Source organism: Perca fluviatilis, chromosome 4 (assembly GCF_010015445.1).
Source record: "Perca fluviatilis chromosome 4, GENO_Pfluv_1.0, whole genome shotgun sequence".
NCBI lineage: Eukaryota > Metazoa > Chordata > Actinopteri > Perciformes > Percidae > Perca > Perca fluviatilis.
In genome coordinates this window covers 18,176,185-18,195,173 of record NC_053115.1, presented here as the reverse complement: position 1 = coordinate 18,195,173, position 18,989 = coordinate 18,176,185, and the positions used below count along the sequence as shown (strand labels likewise).

At 38.2% G+C, this 18,989-nt stretch overlaps 2 protein-coding genes across 4 annotated transcripts; both read right to left on the bottom strand.

Annotated features, from left to right (window-relative positions):
- Positions 1–262: 262 nt before the first annotated feature.
- Positions 263–5,592, bottom strand: tusc2b (tumor suppressor 2, mitochondrial calcium regulator b). 2 transcript variants are annotated; one of them, XM_039798908.1, is made up of 4 exons: positions 5,422–5,592; positions 4,317–4,502; positions 2,106–2,226; positions 263–2,003 (listed from the first exon to the last, which is right to left on the bottom strand). In XM_039798908.1, exons 2-4 carry the CDS (start codon positions 4,463–4,465, stop codon positions 1,938–1,940), a joined length of 336 nt encoding a protein of 111 aa, XP_039654842.1. In that variant the 5' UTR covers positions 4,466–4,502; positions 5,422–5,592; the 3' UTR covers positions 263–1,937. The 2 variants fall into 2 exon arrangements, with proteins under 2 accessions (XP_039654842.1, XP_039654841.1); XM_039798907.1 differs by having other exon boundaries at positions 4,317–4,562; positions 5,422–5,591.
- Positions 5,593–7,422: 1,830 nt separating this feature from the next.
- On the bottom strand, positions 7,423–17,431 carry rassf1 (Ras association domain family member 1). 2 transcript variants are annotated; one of them, XM_039799020.1, is made up of 7 exons: positions 17,274–17,431; positions 13,554–14,051; positions 12,150–12,271; positions 10,475–10,579; positions 8,326–8,614; positions 8,125–8,240; positions 7,423–8,001 (listed from the first exon to the last, which is right to left on the bottom strand). In XM_039799020.1, exons 2-7 carry the CDS (start codon positions 13,843–13,845, stop codon positions 7,852–7,854), a joined length of 1,074 nt encoding a protein of 357 aa, XP_039654954.1. In that variant the 5' UTR covers positions 13,846–14,051; positions 17,274–17,431; the 3' UTR covers positions 7,423–7,851. The 2 variants fall into 2 exon arrangements, with proteins under 2 accessions (XP_039654954.1, XP_039654955.1); XM_039799021.1 differs by lacking the exons at positions 12,150–12,271; positions 13,554–14,051; positions 17,274–17,431 and adding an exon at positions 10,806–12,139.
- Positions 17,432–18,989: the final 1,558 nt, after the last annotated feature.

The window sequence follows — 18,989 nt, the reverse complement described above, 5'->3', positions numbered from 1 at the left end:
ACATACAGCTTTGTAAGGAAGTAGAATTACTCAAAAAAAATTTAATGACAAGGTAAACAATAATATGGAGATAGATTATCTATATCTATATATATATATATATAAATATATAAAAGGTAATGGTTTATGTGATTAATAGCTTACTTTCATTTCCTGTACTAAAATGTGCTCAGACATTTGTCAGCAAAGCCAGAGTACGGGTGGTTTGCTGTGTGAAATCTGTTCTTTGAACCTCAATAATGCAATTCACCACATGGCCTTGCATGTTATTACAGCTTTATTAAGTAAACAACAAAAAATAATTGTGCAGCCATGTCTCCCCTAGACTCTGCTGGAAAAGATACTTATCCAGAGGTTAATAAAATACAAAAAGACTTGTGTAGAGTAAAATCATTTCATGGAAGCAATAAAGTGGAGTGGGTTTTGGCACAGCCCTCTTTATCCTCTGAATAGAACATCACAGACAGCTTTGTAGAAACCCCTTTCCCATGGAGATTGCATTGGTTCACTTGACTCCTCGCTTACCTTCACCCAGGCTTCATTAGCAGACACACACGCACACACTTCACCTCCCAACAGTTTGCAATTTCCTATCTAATTTCATCACAGGTGGAGGTCAGGAGCATTAATTCCACTACATGGGTGAACAGATCCTGTCAGTTCATTTTAGTATTTACCTTTGCCAAAAAGCTGAATTCTCTGTCTGTAAGTTATTTGATTACTAGCTCTTATAAGCTTGCCAAATAATAAAGACTTGGCGTAGCAAGACATATTTGACAATTAAAAGAGATTTTCTCCAGTAACTTCCTTCATCTTTTTCAACATTTCAGTGTTACTCAGCAGAACAAGAGTCTTAAAGCTGTAAATATTTCCCACCATGCAGGTCTAACTTCCCAGACCGAAGTTTAGTTCTTAGGTCATGTCATTACAGGCAGTCCTACAGTACATGGTGGGGGAGAATGTAACCATTGAAAAAACTCCTATGTAGTAAATGCATCTTGAGTTAAAAATATTTTCAGATTATTTTTTAAACTAGAATCAGCCAATTAAACACCCACCATGTAACTTTTCAGTTGTAGAATGTAAGCCTGCAGGAGTTATTAAGGCCATGATTATAAAATGTGTCGTTCCCCTTTTGTCTTGACAGCTTGTGAGAAAGTAAAGGCTCTTTAATAAGATGTTCAGCTATAATGCATTAATATAAAAAACCAGACCATGACACAGTTGAGTATTTGATATTGTAATTAAAAAAACAGTTATAATAAATTAAAAGTGAAACATAGTATGCCAAAGCAGCAAATGAAACAACAGGATCTCTTACTAGACTCACTGCTGCTGTGTACAGGTGTGGCTCTGAGGTCATTGAAGCCAGTCAATCCAACATTATAATATGACATTAATCCACTTCAGATTTTGTGGGCCACTGATTGTCAACTCCCTAGGCTATTATCGATAAGCAAATCCTGTTCTTTGCATAATAAAGCAAGTCATGTTGGTGTCAAAAAACAAGTGTGCACTCAAAACGTTCCCACTCATATGATCGTGACAGAGGGAAGAACTGGTTACATTCTCCTCTAACTCCTAAAGTTCTATGAATCATACCAGAAAACAATCTGCAGCAATAAAGTCAGGACTCTGTCTGCACACACATTCACACTTACATGCACACAAACCATGATCTGTAAACTGAGCAGGTTTTGCCAAATAGGCACCCTTCTAGATCTCCATTGGTGACCTATTCTGTGTCTAATCGCACACAAGCCAAAACAGATCACATGCAGAGGCTCAGCACACATTGCATCAGCCTGTCCACATAAGGGCATCACATATATCAAGAGATCATGTTATTTTAAAAGGTGGTTCAGGCTTCCAGCTGTAGGGGAAACCACAGGACGGAGTTGACACAGTGGCTAGTCTGAGACACTGCTCAGACATCATCAGGCTTCACAGAGGACAACTGGGAAATCTACATGGATGCAAGGGATGTCCAGCTTTATAATTCCCTGGAAGGACACAAGAGAGATTGCAATTATTTGGACTGATAATACAGATAACTACTGATGGTAAGTAAGGGATAATTCATTTAGGGATTATAATTTCTTCACCTGAGGTGTTAGGTGTTTTTGAATCCTCTTCAGCTTGGCTTTTTTACGTCCATTTTTTGTCACAATTGCCTCTTCATAGAACTCATGGGCCAGGTCGCCATCTTCATCAAAGTACATAGAGCTGCAGCAGAGAGACGAAATTAATTATCCGTACATACATAATATGTCTGTGTGTATCCAAACCTTCAGAAGATACTAAAACTACAGGTTGTTGACAATATTACAAGACTCATTTTATCAGTAATTCTTAATCACACAACGTATGATGACGTGAATATCAAACATTATTTTGGACCATTGTGATGCTCACCACCTTAATGTGAATGTAAAGAAAACTGGGGAGATGATAATCAATCCAAAGTCAATTGGTGACCATAGTCCAGCAATCATTCAAATATCACATCATTCATGTCCCCATAAATCAAGTTTATAATATAAATATCTTGGTGTCCACATTCTGCTTGCTCACATGTACATGTACATGTACATTTTGAAAAACTTTTGTTCTAGGTTACAAGAGAGGATGTTTTTTTGTTGTTGAGAAGGCTTAGATCTATGATGTAAATAGTAAACTCATGATTTGATTTTATCAAACTATTTTGGAGAGTGTAAATCACTATGGCAAGTATGTTATGGTAACCTGTCAGCACAGCTAAAGCCTAAGCTTGCACGTCTTACTCAAACGGCCATGAAGATCATAAGGGAAAAAGAACATCACTATCTTCGGCCTTGAAAAATCTGTGCTCAGGGAGGCACAAAACATTCTGACTGACCCAACACACATTCTAAACCCAGAATTCAAGGTGTTGCCTTCAGGTCGACAGTTGCCTAAGTGCCAAATTGCAGGCTTAACTGATACAAAAATTAATTAATGCCTCAAAATATTAAATCGCACCAAGTTGTAGTATTAAATGATATGATTTTATTGGATGACTAAGATATTGCAAATTGATTATTTGTTGAGTTTGTTGTGTGTTGCAGTGGCTTAGAGCCAAAGACAAATTTACCTGCGGACAATAAAATATATCTTATCTAGTTTTTGCATACAGGCTACTATTTGATACTACACAAAGAGAGTTAATCAATTACAAAAAAGCCACTAAAGATACACAACCAAAAAAAAACGGTTTTAGGCTGTCGAGCCTACAAATGTGCGAGCATTTAAAAACCTATAACGAGCTGCTTAGTTTGCTTATGCCTTGGCTTCATCAGTAAACTTCTTTGGCATTTTTTACATTACAATATGTAGTTTACCTAAAAAGTGTACAAAAAAAATCTAAACATTCAGTCAGCTGTCTTCCTGTGGGTAAAATGCCTGGTTTTGAAAACTCAGAAGAATACGCTAACAGCTCAGTACAACAGCAGTGTGCAGCAGCTGAACACTATGCTTGTGTCCACTCCTGTCAAATAAAAACGAGAGGAATGAAGATAGACTGGGAACATTATCCATCCATATTTTCCAGATTATTAGGAAATTGGCTGAAGGAATAGACATCAACTGATCAGACAACTGATCAGTTGATCAGACAAATCCTGGTTTACGGTATAATGCAACAGAGGATGGGTCAGAATTGTTGTGCAAACAACGTGAATTTATGGCTCCATTTTGCTCAGTGTCAACAAACACAGGCTGAATGTGAGGGAACGTTTTCTGTGCAAACACAGGTACGTCTCTCGATGGTCTTGACATCATGTCATAAAACATTCTCGAGTTCTGTCCAAGAACTTTAACCACATTGGCTAACTCCAACAGCCTTCTTCATACCCACATTTCAGCTCAATAGTGCACCTTTTTAGGCGAGGTTGGGCATGATGTTTGAAGCATGTAGTATAGTGGTGGAGGTGGCACAGCCTTGTACTGTCATTGTTCCGTTGGCCCCATGTTAACCTACATACTGTATGACTAATAAAGTAAAAATAAAAATATATGCATTGCCACATCGGCAGGAACTGAGAGATGCCATCATATCAATGTGGAGCTATTTTTCTTTGAAACATTCTGGGTGCAAAGGGACCAGGACCCCAAAAAATAAACTAATAAAACTATAGACTCCAAATTAATACAGTAAACAAAACAAAAATCTGCTTTTACTGGGAAATACGAGGAATATCAATATGGGTATTTGTGTTGTAAGCCGGCAATATGATTATTGGAACAGATCTCTGTAAGAAAGCACGATGAAGGCTACGTGCTGCTGAGGCTATATTTACCTTCGTCTAGTTAACACAAAAGGTGTTGCACTTGGGAAACTTCGAACTCTCGCCATTGACTGCTCGTTTCCATCTTTGGTTGGATCGTCCGTACTACCTGAGCCAGAAAAAGGCCAAAATCCTTTGGATTTGGAGCCGCTACCACCCATCTTCAGCTGCAGCACATTATTTTCTTGGGTCACAGGCCTGCCAGTAGTGTTACAGTGTTACTGTACCAGATGTAATGTGACTTTCAGAATATGAAACCTTTGAAAAGTGACACATGAAAGGGAGGAGTTAAGTCATTTGAGGCCATATATTATAACACAAGCAAAACAATATAACATCCTTTTTTTTTCAGCTTACGCTGGGAACCCAGGTTTCTGTGGACAAGAAAAGTGATACCAGAGAAAGATCATAACTCTACCTTAAATATGAAAAAGACAACAAATAGGCTACACTGCAACACCTGTGCATTTGCCCTTCTAGCCATTATTCTATAGCCACTAATTATATATTGCTTATAGTTAACATAAGACACAAAATAGAGGACAAATAGAAGACAAAGACCAGACTGATGTCGAGTTAGGTTATAATTCGAGTCATTTGACCATATATGCCAGAATATAGCAGGCCATCTAAATGACATGTAATATATAACATACTGTATATTATAATGCAAAGCCTGCCAAGGTCGCAAACCTGACCACCCTTCTATGTCCTATCATTATCAAGTTAAAATTGTAACGTTATTTGAAAACAAGACAATCCTGAATAACGTTAGTCAGCTTTGCTTAGAGGGGTCGGGCATTAGCATAGGTTATCTGGACAGGACGGTGAACACGGCTAGCTAGCTAGCTTTGACCGACAAGACCATTAAGAAATTGGTCCTGCTTGTGTTAGTTACAGTGGATGTTATGTCTCTTTATGTCCTGGCTGCTAGCATTACCACTAGCTAAAGACAGGTTGGTTAGCACTATGTTAACGTTACTATCATTAGCCAGGTCAACATGTTTCTATCTGGTTTAACGTTACAAAATAAGGTTTACAGCCGCTGCCAATGGCTAACGTTAGCTGTTTTGATAATTGGCGTTTGTCGCTTCCGCTTAGCTGGTTAAAAACATACCTAAAGTGGGGTTTGGTGTGTTCGCAGGTATGAAATGTTCTTTGATGAATTAGTCTTGGTGGGTTGCTAAATCTATACAAGAAAACGCTAGCTAGCTGTTTGGTTTATGCCAACTAATGTTGCACGTTCTTCTTCTCCGTGTTTTTCTCTGCGGGCTGGTAAAGATATTGTGGTGAGCTACCGCCGCCACATGGACAGAATGTGCTAAACACAGGAGTCAAAACTTGCTGTAAACTCGCTGCCTGTATCATTAACTATTAACCATAGACTTATACAGTCTATGCTATTAATAGACATTAAAAGAGAACGGTGTGGTACACTACAGCTAAAAGTATATGGACACCTCATACACTACCACAAACGAGAAGTCTCACCATTACAGACATGCCCACTTTATGTTAACCTCATGCAGTTTGGGGCAAATGTGTTATTTTCGCCTATTCTAAAATGATGTGTAGGCCTATAATATTTCTATTATTTCTATAATATAGTCTTGGAATTGCATAAATTAGGTATGACTGAGACTTGTGGATTTAGTGAGCCCAATTGTATTTAGGGCTGGGCGATATGGAGAAAATCAGATATCACAATATTCTTGACCAATATTCTAGGGTTGACAATTGGTGCTTTAACAAAATATCTTCACACTTAGATTTTAGATAAATAATCATCAGTAATGTGTAGCCTACATAATGTCTAAGTGAGGAAAAGGCAAATAATAGAACACCTAGAACGGTGTGGTAAGTTCAGAAAAGTACATCACTTTACTGTAATGCAGCCTTTAAAACCAGGAAAAGACAACTCTTATGTCATATCACGATATCCAAAATCTAAGACGATATCTAGTCTCATATCACGATATCGATATAATATTGATATATTGCCCAGCCCTAATTGTATTCATGTGTGATGATGACATTCCCCAAAGTAGCCACTTCATTGTAGTAAGACCACTTTTTGAATCTTGACCTCACTGTATAAAATGACCTATAGACCTTTTTTCACGGCAGACATGTTGACATGTCACAGTAGGCAAAGCACAGGTGTATTCAAAACCATTTTTGATGGCTGCATTCCACTTAGGAGAGGCCCTGGTATTGTTCATGCTGACTCACTGAAATAGCTTACTGGGACACTTGATGGAATTGAGCCATCGTTAAAGTTATCAGTTTCAACTGTGCTTTTCCTACTATGACAAGTCAAAATGTCTGCTGTGAAAAAGCTCCATTATACGACCTCTAGGATATCACAGCCTCATGAAACCTAGGGCATTCAGAAGAGGTATGACTTTTCTAGGTATATTGACAATAAGGGGGGTTCTTCTGAGCAGTTTCCAGAACAGAAGTGCTTGTCATCCAGTCGCCGAAAATGTGGTATTTTGGAGGGATTATTGACAATTTTTTTAGTCAATTCTTGAATGAATCAAATTTAGCATCAAATCTGGGAAACAAATTATATCAACCCAAAAAATTGCTGAAACTAATTATGAGACATACATGAGCATGGGAATGGCCATCATATACTTCCATTATAATGTTCTAAGCCCTAATACACTTTCACAATTTATTTTAATTACTTCATACATTTTTCATTTCAGATTTATGACTAGAAAATCTTGACACACACTGCTGAGCTGCATCTGAAATTAATCTTCAGGTTCCTAGTTTTCAGATGATGTACACCACTTTTATGTGGCATCTACTGTTATCCTTTTATCTACCCCTGAACACCCCTCCCCCCATGTAAAAAAGAAAGGTGGGCGGAATGCTAAGAGGTTAAAAGCAAATCCCTGACTGTTATAACAACATATAAATTACTATGGTTTTGAATGACATGTTCAGCTGTAACATATGGATGAAATGTATTAGGTGTCAACATACTTTTATCCACATAGTGTAGCCTACTTCAGCTTTGTCACATTAGAATGTGGACTTCTGGTCTAACACACAGTCTCTCAAACTTAGTACTTCATAGGCTATAATTTAAACAATAACACCAAAATGACCACTATCATCACTTTATTAAATAGTTAGAATGTAAACACATTGTTTCACATTTAACTTGCCGAAAATCCAATTTACAGGTTCATTAAAGTGCCAACATTTTTCAAACAGCTTCACAGAATATAAATGAAACTAAATATGATAAATGCCCAGAAAGACTAAAAGTTATTACCACTATAAATAATCCAGTCAAGCAGCATCGTTTTTTAAAAGAAAGAACTGCATCCAATTAAATCCAAGATAATCTATTACTTCTCCCAACAGTGGCTCTACTTGCACAAAATGAACAGGGCCTACAGTAAGCCTTGTCAGTGTCATTGTCTGAGCTCTTTCCTTCCCTTTTACATTGCTAATCAACAATAGTATTCAAAGTGGCAGAAGTTTCTTCATCATATTAAAATACGAAGATCAGTTGAATCGCTTAAAGTCAACCAGGAGTAGTAATCCTTGCCATGGCCTGCTTCATCGTGTCTCTAGCAAGAGCGTAGCGCTTCACAATCTGCCGCACATGCTCTTCTTCCTCACGCTTCAGGATTCGCAAAAAGTTGCACAACTCAGGAAAACTAAACGCGTCCCACTGTGGAAGAGAGCAATTTTTCACTTTAGAATCTGTTGTATTTACAGTACATTTATTTGCTTTTCAGCATATATTGACATGTTTATCATATGTATTAATTCTCAGAGGAAGATGGAAACTTACATTCACTTCCCCTGTCTCATTCTCTTTCAAAACCAGACTCAAGACTTTTTCACTGGGGCCAGCACACAAGCGCAGGTAGAGAGGGCACTCATCATCAGGCAGTTTACGCATGTACACTAAACAAAATAAAATTCAGCACTTTCAATTCAATACATGGTTCTGTATTGTTTTACAGTAACTGCACTTTATTGAGGATTCTACCTTGACTTTGTCTCTCAGCACGTTCAAACAGGGCAAACTTGGCCGGGTTGTCCACCACGGTGAACTTGTTAAGCAATGCCTCGATGACTTCTCGCACACGTGTTTGGGAGCTAATATGCAGGTGCTTGGCAGCATCTTTGGGGAGGTAGAAAGATGTCCGCCGTTTCATCCCTCTGCCCTGCTGATCTTCCTCCTGTGTTGAGCACAGGCTCTGAGAGGGAGGGAGGGAGATTGGACGGACTAACTGAAAGTGAACCTTGATGAAACCAGTGTAGGACCCGTCTTTATTCTGCAAGGTAGACAAATACATATTGTAAGAATGGGATTGAAGTGGTCCGCAAACTATTAAATACTAACAGTGTTGTGACCAAGTCATCTTTGTTCAAGTCCCAAGTAAGTCTCAAGTCATTTGGTCCAGGTCTCAAGGAATTCTCAAGTTATTTTTGTTTTGGGGGGCAAGTCAAGTCAAGTCACAGGTTATGTCAAATCAAGGCAAGTCCTTAGTTAAGGCAAGTCAAGTCCCAAATCAAGTCACTTTTTTTCACACTCTTACCTGTAGTATTTGGTCTTTATAAAGAGAAAAGACAAGGTATTAGTAGCCCATCTTATAAAATGATTGGCTAATTTGTATAACTAGTAAAATAAGTATGACAATGAATTTCATCTGTATTATATTTCAAATTCAGTGAAATGAATGTAATCAAAGCAAAACTAATTATTACTTATTTATTTCATATTCCCTCCCCATCACTTTTGAAACAGTGAAATACTGACAGCCAGACTACAACATCAAACAGTGTGTCATTCTACAACTTGGTGCATCTATATTTATTTGACAGATCGAGCTCTTAAGCCGCGTAGGTATTTGGATATCTTATTCCCACCTACTATTTAAAAAGGTGCTGTAAGTGATATAACTTTTGTTAAACTAAGTGTGTAATAGCTACATTAATCACAGTCATCACTGATAGAGTGTTTGGTAGAGCTTATCAACATTTTTTTTTTTTTAAAGTAAATTTTTTTAGCTATCGCACCTAACAGCACCTTCAAATAACCATCCATAGAAATCCATCATACACAGACACACTTCACCCTTGATTTCTCGTGGCACAGACGCAGCCATTAACGAGGCTCCATCAGGGTTTTTTGAGGTTACGTGTTGCCATAGTAAGGAGTTTGACTGACAGCCAGTCATCCAGTCATGACAATCACATACTGGAGAGCTTTTTGAGTCGTCCAATCTTGATTCACAGTTTGCACTGCTGCATAGCATGCTTGATGGTACTAGACAGAAATGTGAAAACATAAAATTATATTATTTTATATATATAACAGCTAACATTCACACGTATGAATACACGCAAGGCATCCGAGTCATCCCGCCTCAAGTCAAGTCTCGAGTCATTTACTTACAAGTCCAAGTCGAGTCTCAAGTCATTTATTTTTTGTCAAGTCAAGTTGCAAGTCATCAAAACAGTAGTCTTGCTTTGCCAGACCCTCCTCCACAGCGCTGCGGAGGAGGGTCTGGCTAGTCCACACAGCATTCCGGGATTGGTGTACGTTCAAAAGTTGTTTTAGTCGAGCAACAGAAAACTCAGATTGGACAAATAGTCTAGCTAGCTGTCTGGATTTACCCTGCAGAGATCTGAGGAGCAGTTAACCATAGTCCTCATAAATAGACTGGAGTTTAAAATTCCAACACAAACAAAATGCAAGCTAACGGACATCTGGCTGAAAAGAGTTAAATCCGGTGGAATCTCCGAAGTGGAACGTCATGGATGTAGACTATCAAAACAGTGACTACATTCGACTAGAGTCCAAGTCGCCAAGTCTCAAGTACACATCTCTTTTTTTTTTTTTTTTTAAGATAATTTTTTTGGGGGGTTTTCCTTTTATTTCATAGTGACAGTAGATAGACAGGAAAGGTGGGAGAGAGATGGGGGATGACACACAGCAAAGGGCCGCAGGTCGGACTCAAACCCGAGCCTCTGCAGAGGACTCAGCCTACATGGGGCGCACGCTCTTACTGGGTGAACTAGAGGTCGCCCCAAGTACACATCTCTGAATGTTATTACAATTGAAATACAGTTCAAGTACACATTTGTGCATGGATGAATGTTCAAAGAAAAAATGTTTATTAGTCACTCACAACCATCATGTAGAGATTGCTGTTGATCTGTGCATTATACTCCTTAACCTTCTGTTGAATCTCACTAACAGTCAACGCCCGGTTACCCCAATCGATCTGTTCGTCCTAAAAAGAAAAGAGCAGCAAATAGGCCACATAAAGTCAGCAGAAAGCTTGTCCTCACAAGTGAGCGTTGAGGATGGAGAGAAAGTGACAGAGAACAGGTGCATGGAAATAAAAGTAAAACCAATTCAAGCTTTTTGTCTGTGGTTAGAAAATAAATACGTGATTTTATATAGTTAACCAGAAAGTGAAAACAGCTTTGTGCCTTTGAATCATGCCATAGCCTCACCGCTGATCTTCTTACCTTGTGAAAGAAAGACGTATATGCAGTAAAATACGGTTCCAGCTCTGAGCTACTGTCCTCCTGGCTGCAGAATGTGTCAGTACTTGCTGTGCTTCCCCAGGTCATCTCCAAGGTTCCAGTGAACTTTATTAGATTTTTGTCATTGCCAAAATCTTAAAATAATTTCTGGAGTTATATGTCAGAATTTACTTAGCTCTCCTCTGTCCTTTCTTCTGCCTCGAGAGATCTGATTCTGCTAACAGCTCTTTTGACCTCAGCGTTTCCATTTGCTCCTCCCTGACAATAAAACCTCACAAAGATGTCTAAATGGCCAGCCCACCCCCAGAGGAGAGCTGCTCAAATGATCCTAAATGAAACACTTTCACCCAATGTTATTGCTGATATGTGTGTACATATTCACATTAAAATGTAGTTTCCATATATAACTAACCATATCACAACTCCACCAGAAATTCCCCATTCTGCCACATATTCATGCTGTGTTTTAAAGGGGATATAATAATGCAAATGTTCATGTGCATACTTGTATGTTGGGTTTCTACAAGAACATGTTTACATACTTTAATTTTTTTTTAAAAACACATTATTTTTCTCCTACTGTCTGTTTGAATATAGCGTACCTGTGTTCACCCTCTGTCTGAAACGCTCCGTTTTAGTGTCTTTAAGCCATCCTCCTGAAAAAGCCCAGTCTGCTCTGATTGGCTTGTGAGAAAAATATGGAGCACCTTTGCAAAGGTAGTTCTAAGCCATGGGTGGAGATACTCAGATGGGGGCCAGTATATCCTAATGAGCCTGTACGAGACATAGGTATGTGCACAAGCACCGAAAAAAGTGAGTCTTCCATAATATGTCCCATATTACACAGTCTAGTTAAGCAATCTATTAGGGCTTTAAAAATCATGATATATCAACTTTTCTGATTTTTGCTGAATGCCCCATTGGACATGATGGTAGACTTATTATTAATATTGTCTGAGTGAGCTGAAAAACAGTGAACCAATCCTTTCTGATAACTATCTGATAACTGTTGGTCCTAGATTTGTTTTGTGTGGTTCTGAAATAAAGGCAGCTGTTTTATTGTAAAGTTGTTAAGTTATTCCCTCCCCTTAGCTCTCTCCTAAATTACGTTCTCTATAGATGCATTGACAATGAGGAGGTAATAAAACCAGCGTCTTTGAGGACATATGGCACAGTGACACTCTGGACAGCAGCGGACAATCTGGTGGCCTCCATCTGCTTTGACCTACTCACCTAAAACAATCCAATAAAGACAGCTTTCTATACAAATGTACTATTGATAAAATATGTGATTGTAGCTTGGTTTCTCACCACATTTGTGTCTGTCTCGAGGGAGTCGATAGAGAAATCTTCCTTGTTTGTCAACAAATTATCTGTGCTGCAGTCCAGCTGGATGAATGGTCGGCAGCGGTAGTGACAAGTGTAACTGCAGTCTGAGGAAAAAAAAAAAAAAAAAAAAAAAAAAAAAAAAAAAAAAAAAAAAAAAAAAAGCCAGAGTGATGAATTCTCAATTATACTTTGGCTAGCGGTCAACGCGTGTTGTGTAGAGCCTTCTGTGAATTTTGTTCAGTAATCTGTCCCTGTGCTGAAAAACATTACCCAAAACACATTAACCTAGATGCATTATCTATGTTATGTAAGCAACATGCCAAAATGTTTGTATCTACAAAATAAAAATTGCCCATGTTTGAGATTTAATGGGATGTTAATTATAAGCCGTTTTCACCCTGTCAAGTTTGTTTATAAGTGCGACAGCAGTTCATTTCTTGGTTGAACTTGGATAGAAATGTTCCAACATGAAGCTTGCCAGAGCTTCCTACAGATTAGTACAAACTCTGTGATAAAGTTTCTCATGAATAGAAAAATAACATGAGCATCCTGCATTCTGATGATACTGGAAAGTGAAGACTACGTCACAGCTCTATGAGCTTTGGATGGACATCACTTAGTTATTATGGGGCTACAGAGCTGATTTGGGCTTTTATCTGAGGGCATTTTAAGCCGTTTCTAATAAGGCTAAAGGATTTATCTTAATACCAGTGTTCTTTACGACCTTAAGTAAGCAATCACAATGGTTCACTATGTCTATTAATCACATATGCAGGAACATGACAATTCAAGGCATCCTTGTACTGTACGTCATTGTGTCACACGCAATAACGATGAAGTAGCTGGTACTCTTTGCTTTTTAGGTCAACGGCTGCAGAAAAATATTCTCATCATTTACACATCAAACATAAAGGACAAGGCTAGTGTTATTCTACATTTTTCTTATACCCAAAATCAAATATCCGTCCCACCGTGTCTCCATACTTCCCAACCTGTCTGTGGCTCTCAGCACCAAGCCCATTTGTTCCTACTAAAGACTTAAATCTTAAAATTTTCTTTAAAATCTATTCATTTTTAAATATTACTAAATAATGTACTTGCAATGTATAGTTTTAACAAATGTTACAAACAGGAGTAAACAATGAGTTTGTTGGGGACTATTTTTAGCTGTGGATTAATACACATTTGGTGCTCTAGTGAGCATATCTGGCAGCAGGACTCAAAATAAACTACAGTGCACATGTTAATGGTATTAAAGGAACATGTCGCTCAGCACAACATTTTGGCTCATTGATGTGCTTTTAATAACAACAAAGGTCTATGGCACAAGGGTAAAATATTACCAGACTTACACTCTAAACAAATTTGCATGCACAAGTTACTTACTGGCGCAGCGTAAACTTTGCTTATAAAGACCCCAGATGAATTCTCCACACAGGTCACACCAGGTGAGATGGGTGTGACTGTACGGCTGGAAGTCATGACCCACGCCAGCCTCTTCTATCTGGCACTGGGGTGCCTCGATGCTGACGCTGTCTCCGACCAGACGGACGACATGGAAGAGGCTTGGCTGACCCGGGTTTACAGGTGGTGGGGCTGTGCGGGCCGCAGGAGCAGCCAGCTCAATGGGATCATTTACACTGAGGTCCTTCAGCTCAATCAGCTCACATTTAGACATCCTGTCGCTGATACAGACTCTGAAATGTCAAGTGAGCACTTGCTGCCCATGAGCTAGTAGGCTATGGGTATACATCCAGCCCAAAGAGGAAACAGCATTATGTGCACCCTTGCATCCTTAATAAGGATGTTGTGAATGTCGGGCTTTGATCAAATGTACAGTATTTGGAGCGAGGAAAGCACCAGGTCAGGTCAAGTCCTTAGGAGCTGCAAGACAGTTTAAAAGCATACACAAGTACAATACAATTAATACATGTATGGATCATTTTCACATAAAATAATCTTAAACATTTGAATCAGTTTCAGTTCAGGCAATAACATTCATAAAATCAACATCCATGCTTACAGACGGGCTTTACAAATGGAAAAACAAGAGATTAACCTTTGTTATCTGATGCCAGGATTGCTATGATTATTATAAAATGTGGGACAAGATGACATGGTATAATCCTGTGCAATCCTGCACTCATACTGTTTTTCTGTGCATGATACTGAAACAAAACTGCATAAAAGTGGGCCAGTACCATTTCAATTATTAATTCCAGAAAGAACAAAACAACCTTAAATCCATTGTTTCATAAATAACTGGCAACACAATGGAAATACAAAGCCTGTAGCCGTGTGGTTTTAAGTTTTTAAACAAATATAATGTCACGTACGCATGTACGACAGCAACAGGTGCTGAGTGTGTGACAAACAGTGTTGGAATGTTTACTCATATACTGTACAAATTTAAGGTACTTGTACTTTACTTGAGTATTTCTATTTTACGCTACTTTATACTTCTTCACTGTGTTTCTAGGAAAAAAATGTCCTACATTTCCTCCACTGTTTATTTAACAGCTATGGTAGTATTGCAGATTAGGATTAATTGATTTTTACATAGAAAACGTGATCATTTTATAGAATATACAGCATTGTTTGTACATTAAACTTGGGGGATGTCCTGTTTTGTGCTGTATTGAATGAAAAATTATAAATACAATTGTATACAAACAAGGGACTTTTTTAAAAGAAAGAAAACAAGCATTTGATTAATATACAGACATTTTAAATCCAACCTTGCTATTATCATTGGATCGTTAACTTAACAACAGGTTTATTCCCTGTGTTGCAAGGTAAAACTTTCACAACAGAGTCCAGGTATGGGGATGATGATGAGAGCTCATTCAGTGATAGGATTTTTACAACTATAGCCTCCCCTGCATTTGCATTGCAACAACGAATACCAGCTACCCGACAGGGACACCCATTCTTGTGTGCACACTTGCCACACGAGCAGGGATCTGGCAAGCCTTCAGGTTTTGAGATTACAATCTCAGGTACTGATAAACTGCCCTTTCTTACAAAACTATAAGCATCTGCATTTAAGATCGAGGTGGCATCTGTAAATGGTGCTAGTTGGACCCAAAACTCCTGTTGATAATAGGCTCTTTGTATATGTTTTCTTGCATTAGTTGAGGTGCAAGCAGTCCTCTCAAAGTCCATCTTAAGGGCATTACTATCAAACGCAGCAATGCGCAGGTCGTCAAATATCTCCATGTCCGTTGAAGGTTTGAGACATTTGACCAAGAATGTTTCCTCCATTTGTATTGCAGTCTCTGTTAGCTGTGGACAGTTAAAATTGAGAATCAGAGAAGAGTTGTCTGGTTTGCTGACAGTGTTCAGAGCTGCAAGTTTGGTTGATATTTTGCTGGTTGTATCGCACCCAGTCAGCGCATGTAGTGCTGGGAGACGCTGTGTGAGCTCGTCTCCCAGCGCTATGCAGATATCATGAAGTGGTAATATTGATCTTTTCGCTCCTGAGTTGCGGATGAGCCAGAGCTCTTGGAGGATGGATAAGTTGTTCTCTCACTCTCTCCAGATCTTTTGGAATTTTGTAAAATAAGGTTTCAAATATGAGTAATTGGTATGTATTAACTTATCTGTTCTTTGTGAGGAATAACTTCATGACATGAAGACACTGTAACTTCATCAACTTGTCCGAGACTATGTGATCACAAGTTGTGATGTACTGGTGATGACATTTTCCCCATTTTGCAAAAAAAACTAAACAAAAAAAAAACACCAGCAGCCAGCAGTTAGCTAGCTACAATACACACTAAATTAAATATAAAACTGATACAAATTAATTATAATTATTTAAATACACGAAATTACAACTCATATGATAATGACACGTAATACGTGTACTGTACACGCCAACACAAAGAATAAAGAGTAGATTTCCTTACTTTTCTTGATCTCACATGTCATCTTGCTTGACAGCCATGTGCTCTGCTATGACCTCAGGTCACTATGGCTGCCAAGTAAACTTTTGTTGACAAAAAAAGTTGGAGGTGATGACAGTAATATTTAGGAAATGTAAGATTTTAAAGTTTAGGTTAATAAATAACTGGCAATTCCTGTATGTTGCTAATTTTATGGCTGTTTTTTAGCCATTTTCTTTAAATCAATGCTTACACTCTTCTGTGACCTTATAATCATGGTCATTGTGAACATTGTGATCACCTCAGAAAATCTGTAGCTTCAAGGGTTTCTATGTACGCATATTTAATGAGATATTGCCTAATTTGCATATTTTATTTTATTTTTTTAGACAAAGTGTAAAACAAAAAGTATTTCTCTTAATATGAAGATTAATCTGGTAGAAATGTATGAGGATATCTATAAAGGGAAGGAAAAAGTCCCATTCACCTGTAACCGGTGTGATAATAGTGTCACCTGTTGTGGTTATTTTCAGGACTTTCGTCCCGGGTAGAGATTTTTGGCACACATCCCACGTTGTTCAATGGGGTCATATTAGTCTATAACAGTTGAGGTATTCTCCGCTAAATGAAGTGCATACATATCTTACCCAGGACCTATACTAATTGTGGCATTGCTACTTTTACTTAAGTAAGGCATCTGATTACTTATTCCACCCCCTTGTGACAGATATAGCACAGACAGGGATTGATAAGCAAACACCACTTTTCTGAGCTGTACAACTGAATACACATTCCTCTGGCGTATCACCAGGAAGAATAATAAAATGTTCACAGGTGCATTAGAAACTTTAAACGTTTCATTAGTTTCCCTGTGGCGCTGCATTGTGACTTGAATATGAACAACCCGGGGCTCTATCTGCCAAGTGGGTCACCACACGGCGCAATTATCCACACAGGGCAACACATTGTACCAGGGATCATTCATGCATATTATGCATGGTTTTCTCTTAAATTACGTTCGTGTGAAACTGAGCAAACGTGGCTTAAACTATAAAGTTTAGACTCTACTTTATTTGTCAATTTGTTGCAAAGTGCAGCTCAGCCTGTAACGGGACAACCCGGTTAAATCCTGTCTGAAACGGGGCGACAAACTCAGTTGACACACCAGAATAAATGTTCGGATTTGCCGACAGACAAACCGTTAAAAAAAAGACCTTACCTCGTTTAAGTCATCATCGCCAATTCTCGTACAGGGGATTTGGTATGGAGAGTGAACGCAGTTTGTTGTTTGTATTAACACCGAACCGTCCGTCGTCCGTCTCACGCACTTTAGTTTGCGCATGCACATTGTGAGTGTGGGATTACCGTCTAATCTGGTATGTGTATTAAACCATCCTGAGGGAGGCACCACAGGAGGAACATCCTCTGTTGTCTCACAGTAGGAAGTAGCCTATAGCCTCGTACTGTATATGTGTACAATGATGGAGGGGTCAATAAAAGCTATAGCCCAGCCTACGCTATAATAAACATGGAGTCCATTGTAGTTTTCTAATAAATCACACTTTATGAAATATTTTTTAATGGTTAATGAATTATGTTCTAATGCTTTGAAGATCACTAATAAACCCTTAATGAATGTATAACTGCAAACTTTAGGGTCTATTACACTGTATTTGTTTATGCATTACCAATATTATTGTGTTTTTACCACAGACTGTATGGTTTTTACCAAATACAAAAGGATAAACACCATGAAATGGGGGATTTTTCCCAACCTGGCAACCATTGCTCTTATAACTAATTTATAAAGTAGGCTATTAGTAAATGATTTATGAACCATTGATAAAGACATTAGTTACAATTTATAAGCCCTTTATAAAGGATATCGTATTAAAGAGTGAGTTGAATGTTTTGATAAATTGCGCTTCAAAGCTCTATAGGATAGGATAACCGTTAATAAACAAATTCACAATTTAATTAACAAAATCACAATCTGCAAAAATATTAGAATTTTGTTAAAAAAAAAAAAGGGGGATTTAAATTAGTCACTATAATGTGCTTTAATTTCCGAATAAATGACACTAATGATCAATCTGAAAAAGAGGGAGTCACTTTTCTCAAATGATGGATATTTCCGTTTGGAATGAATGGACTGTTTAATGTTTAAGGGCCATTTGGAATTCACTCAATGAAGGAAAAAGCCTCCAGGCTTAAACATGGGGGCAGATAAAGAAGGGCCTATGTTGGAAAACCATGGGTGAGAGTGCCACTCTCTTATTTTCTTCATTCAGTCTTTGTAGAGAGAGGAAAGCAAGATCCCATTGTGACACAGAGAACATTAAGAGGTGTGAGTAAATCTGAACAGTGCACTTTCTCTACTACTACTGCTACTGGTAATTCTAATACAATGCACTTGTACTTTATTTTATAAAATGAAGTCAATGTGCCCTGCACCAGTTTTGGTGTTAGCCAAAACACTGTTAAAGCCTTTTTGAAAACAAAAACATGTTTAAACGTGTTGGAAAGTAACTAAGCACTTCAACTGAGTACTCAAGTACATTGCTCCTAATACACACTTTACTTATACTGAAGTATGAGTAAGTAAGTATACTTCAGTGAAATTTAGAATGCAAGACTTACTTGTAATGGAGCATTTTTATACTGTGGTATTGCTGTTGTACATAAACACAGTAAACTTTGTCAATCTATAATTAGACTTCATTTTTATATGTGTAAGCATGAAGAGACCATTTTGCACTGTGTTTGGTGGGCATAATGTGTCTATAATATGTGTGTGTGAAAGACAGACAGAGAAAAACAAAGAGGGGGGATGTCCTGAATGAGTATGTTGTTGTTTTCTTGCTCTGTATGCCCAGTGTGTGGAGGCCCTGCGGAGTCACAAGCAAATGAGAGAGTAATTGGAGCACAATAACCT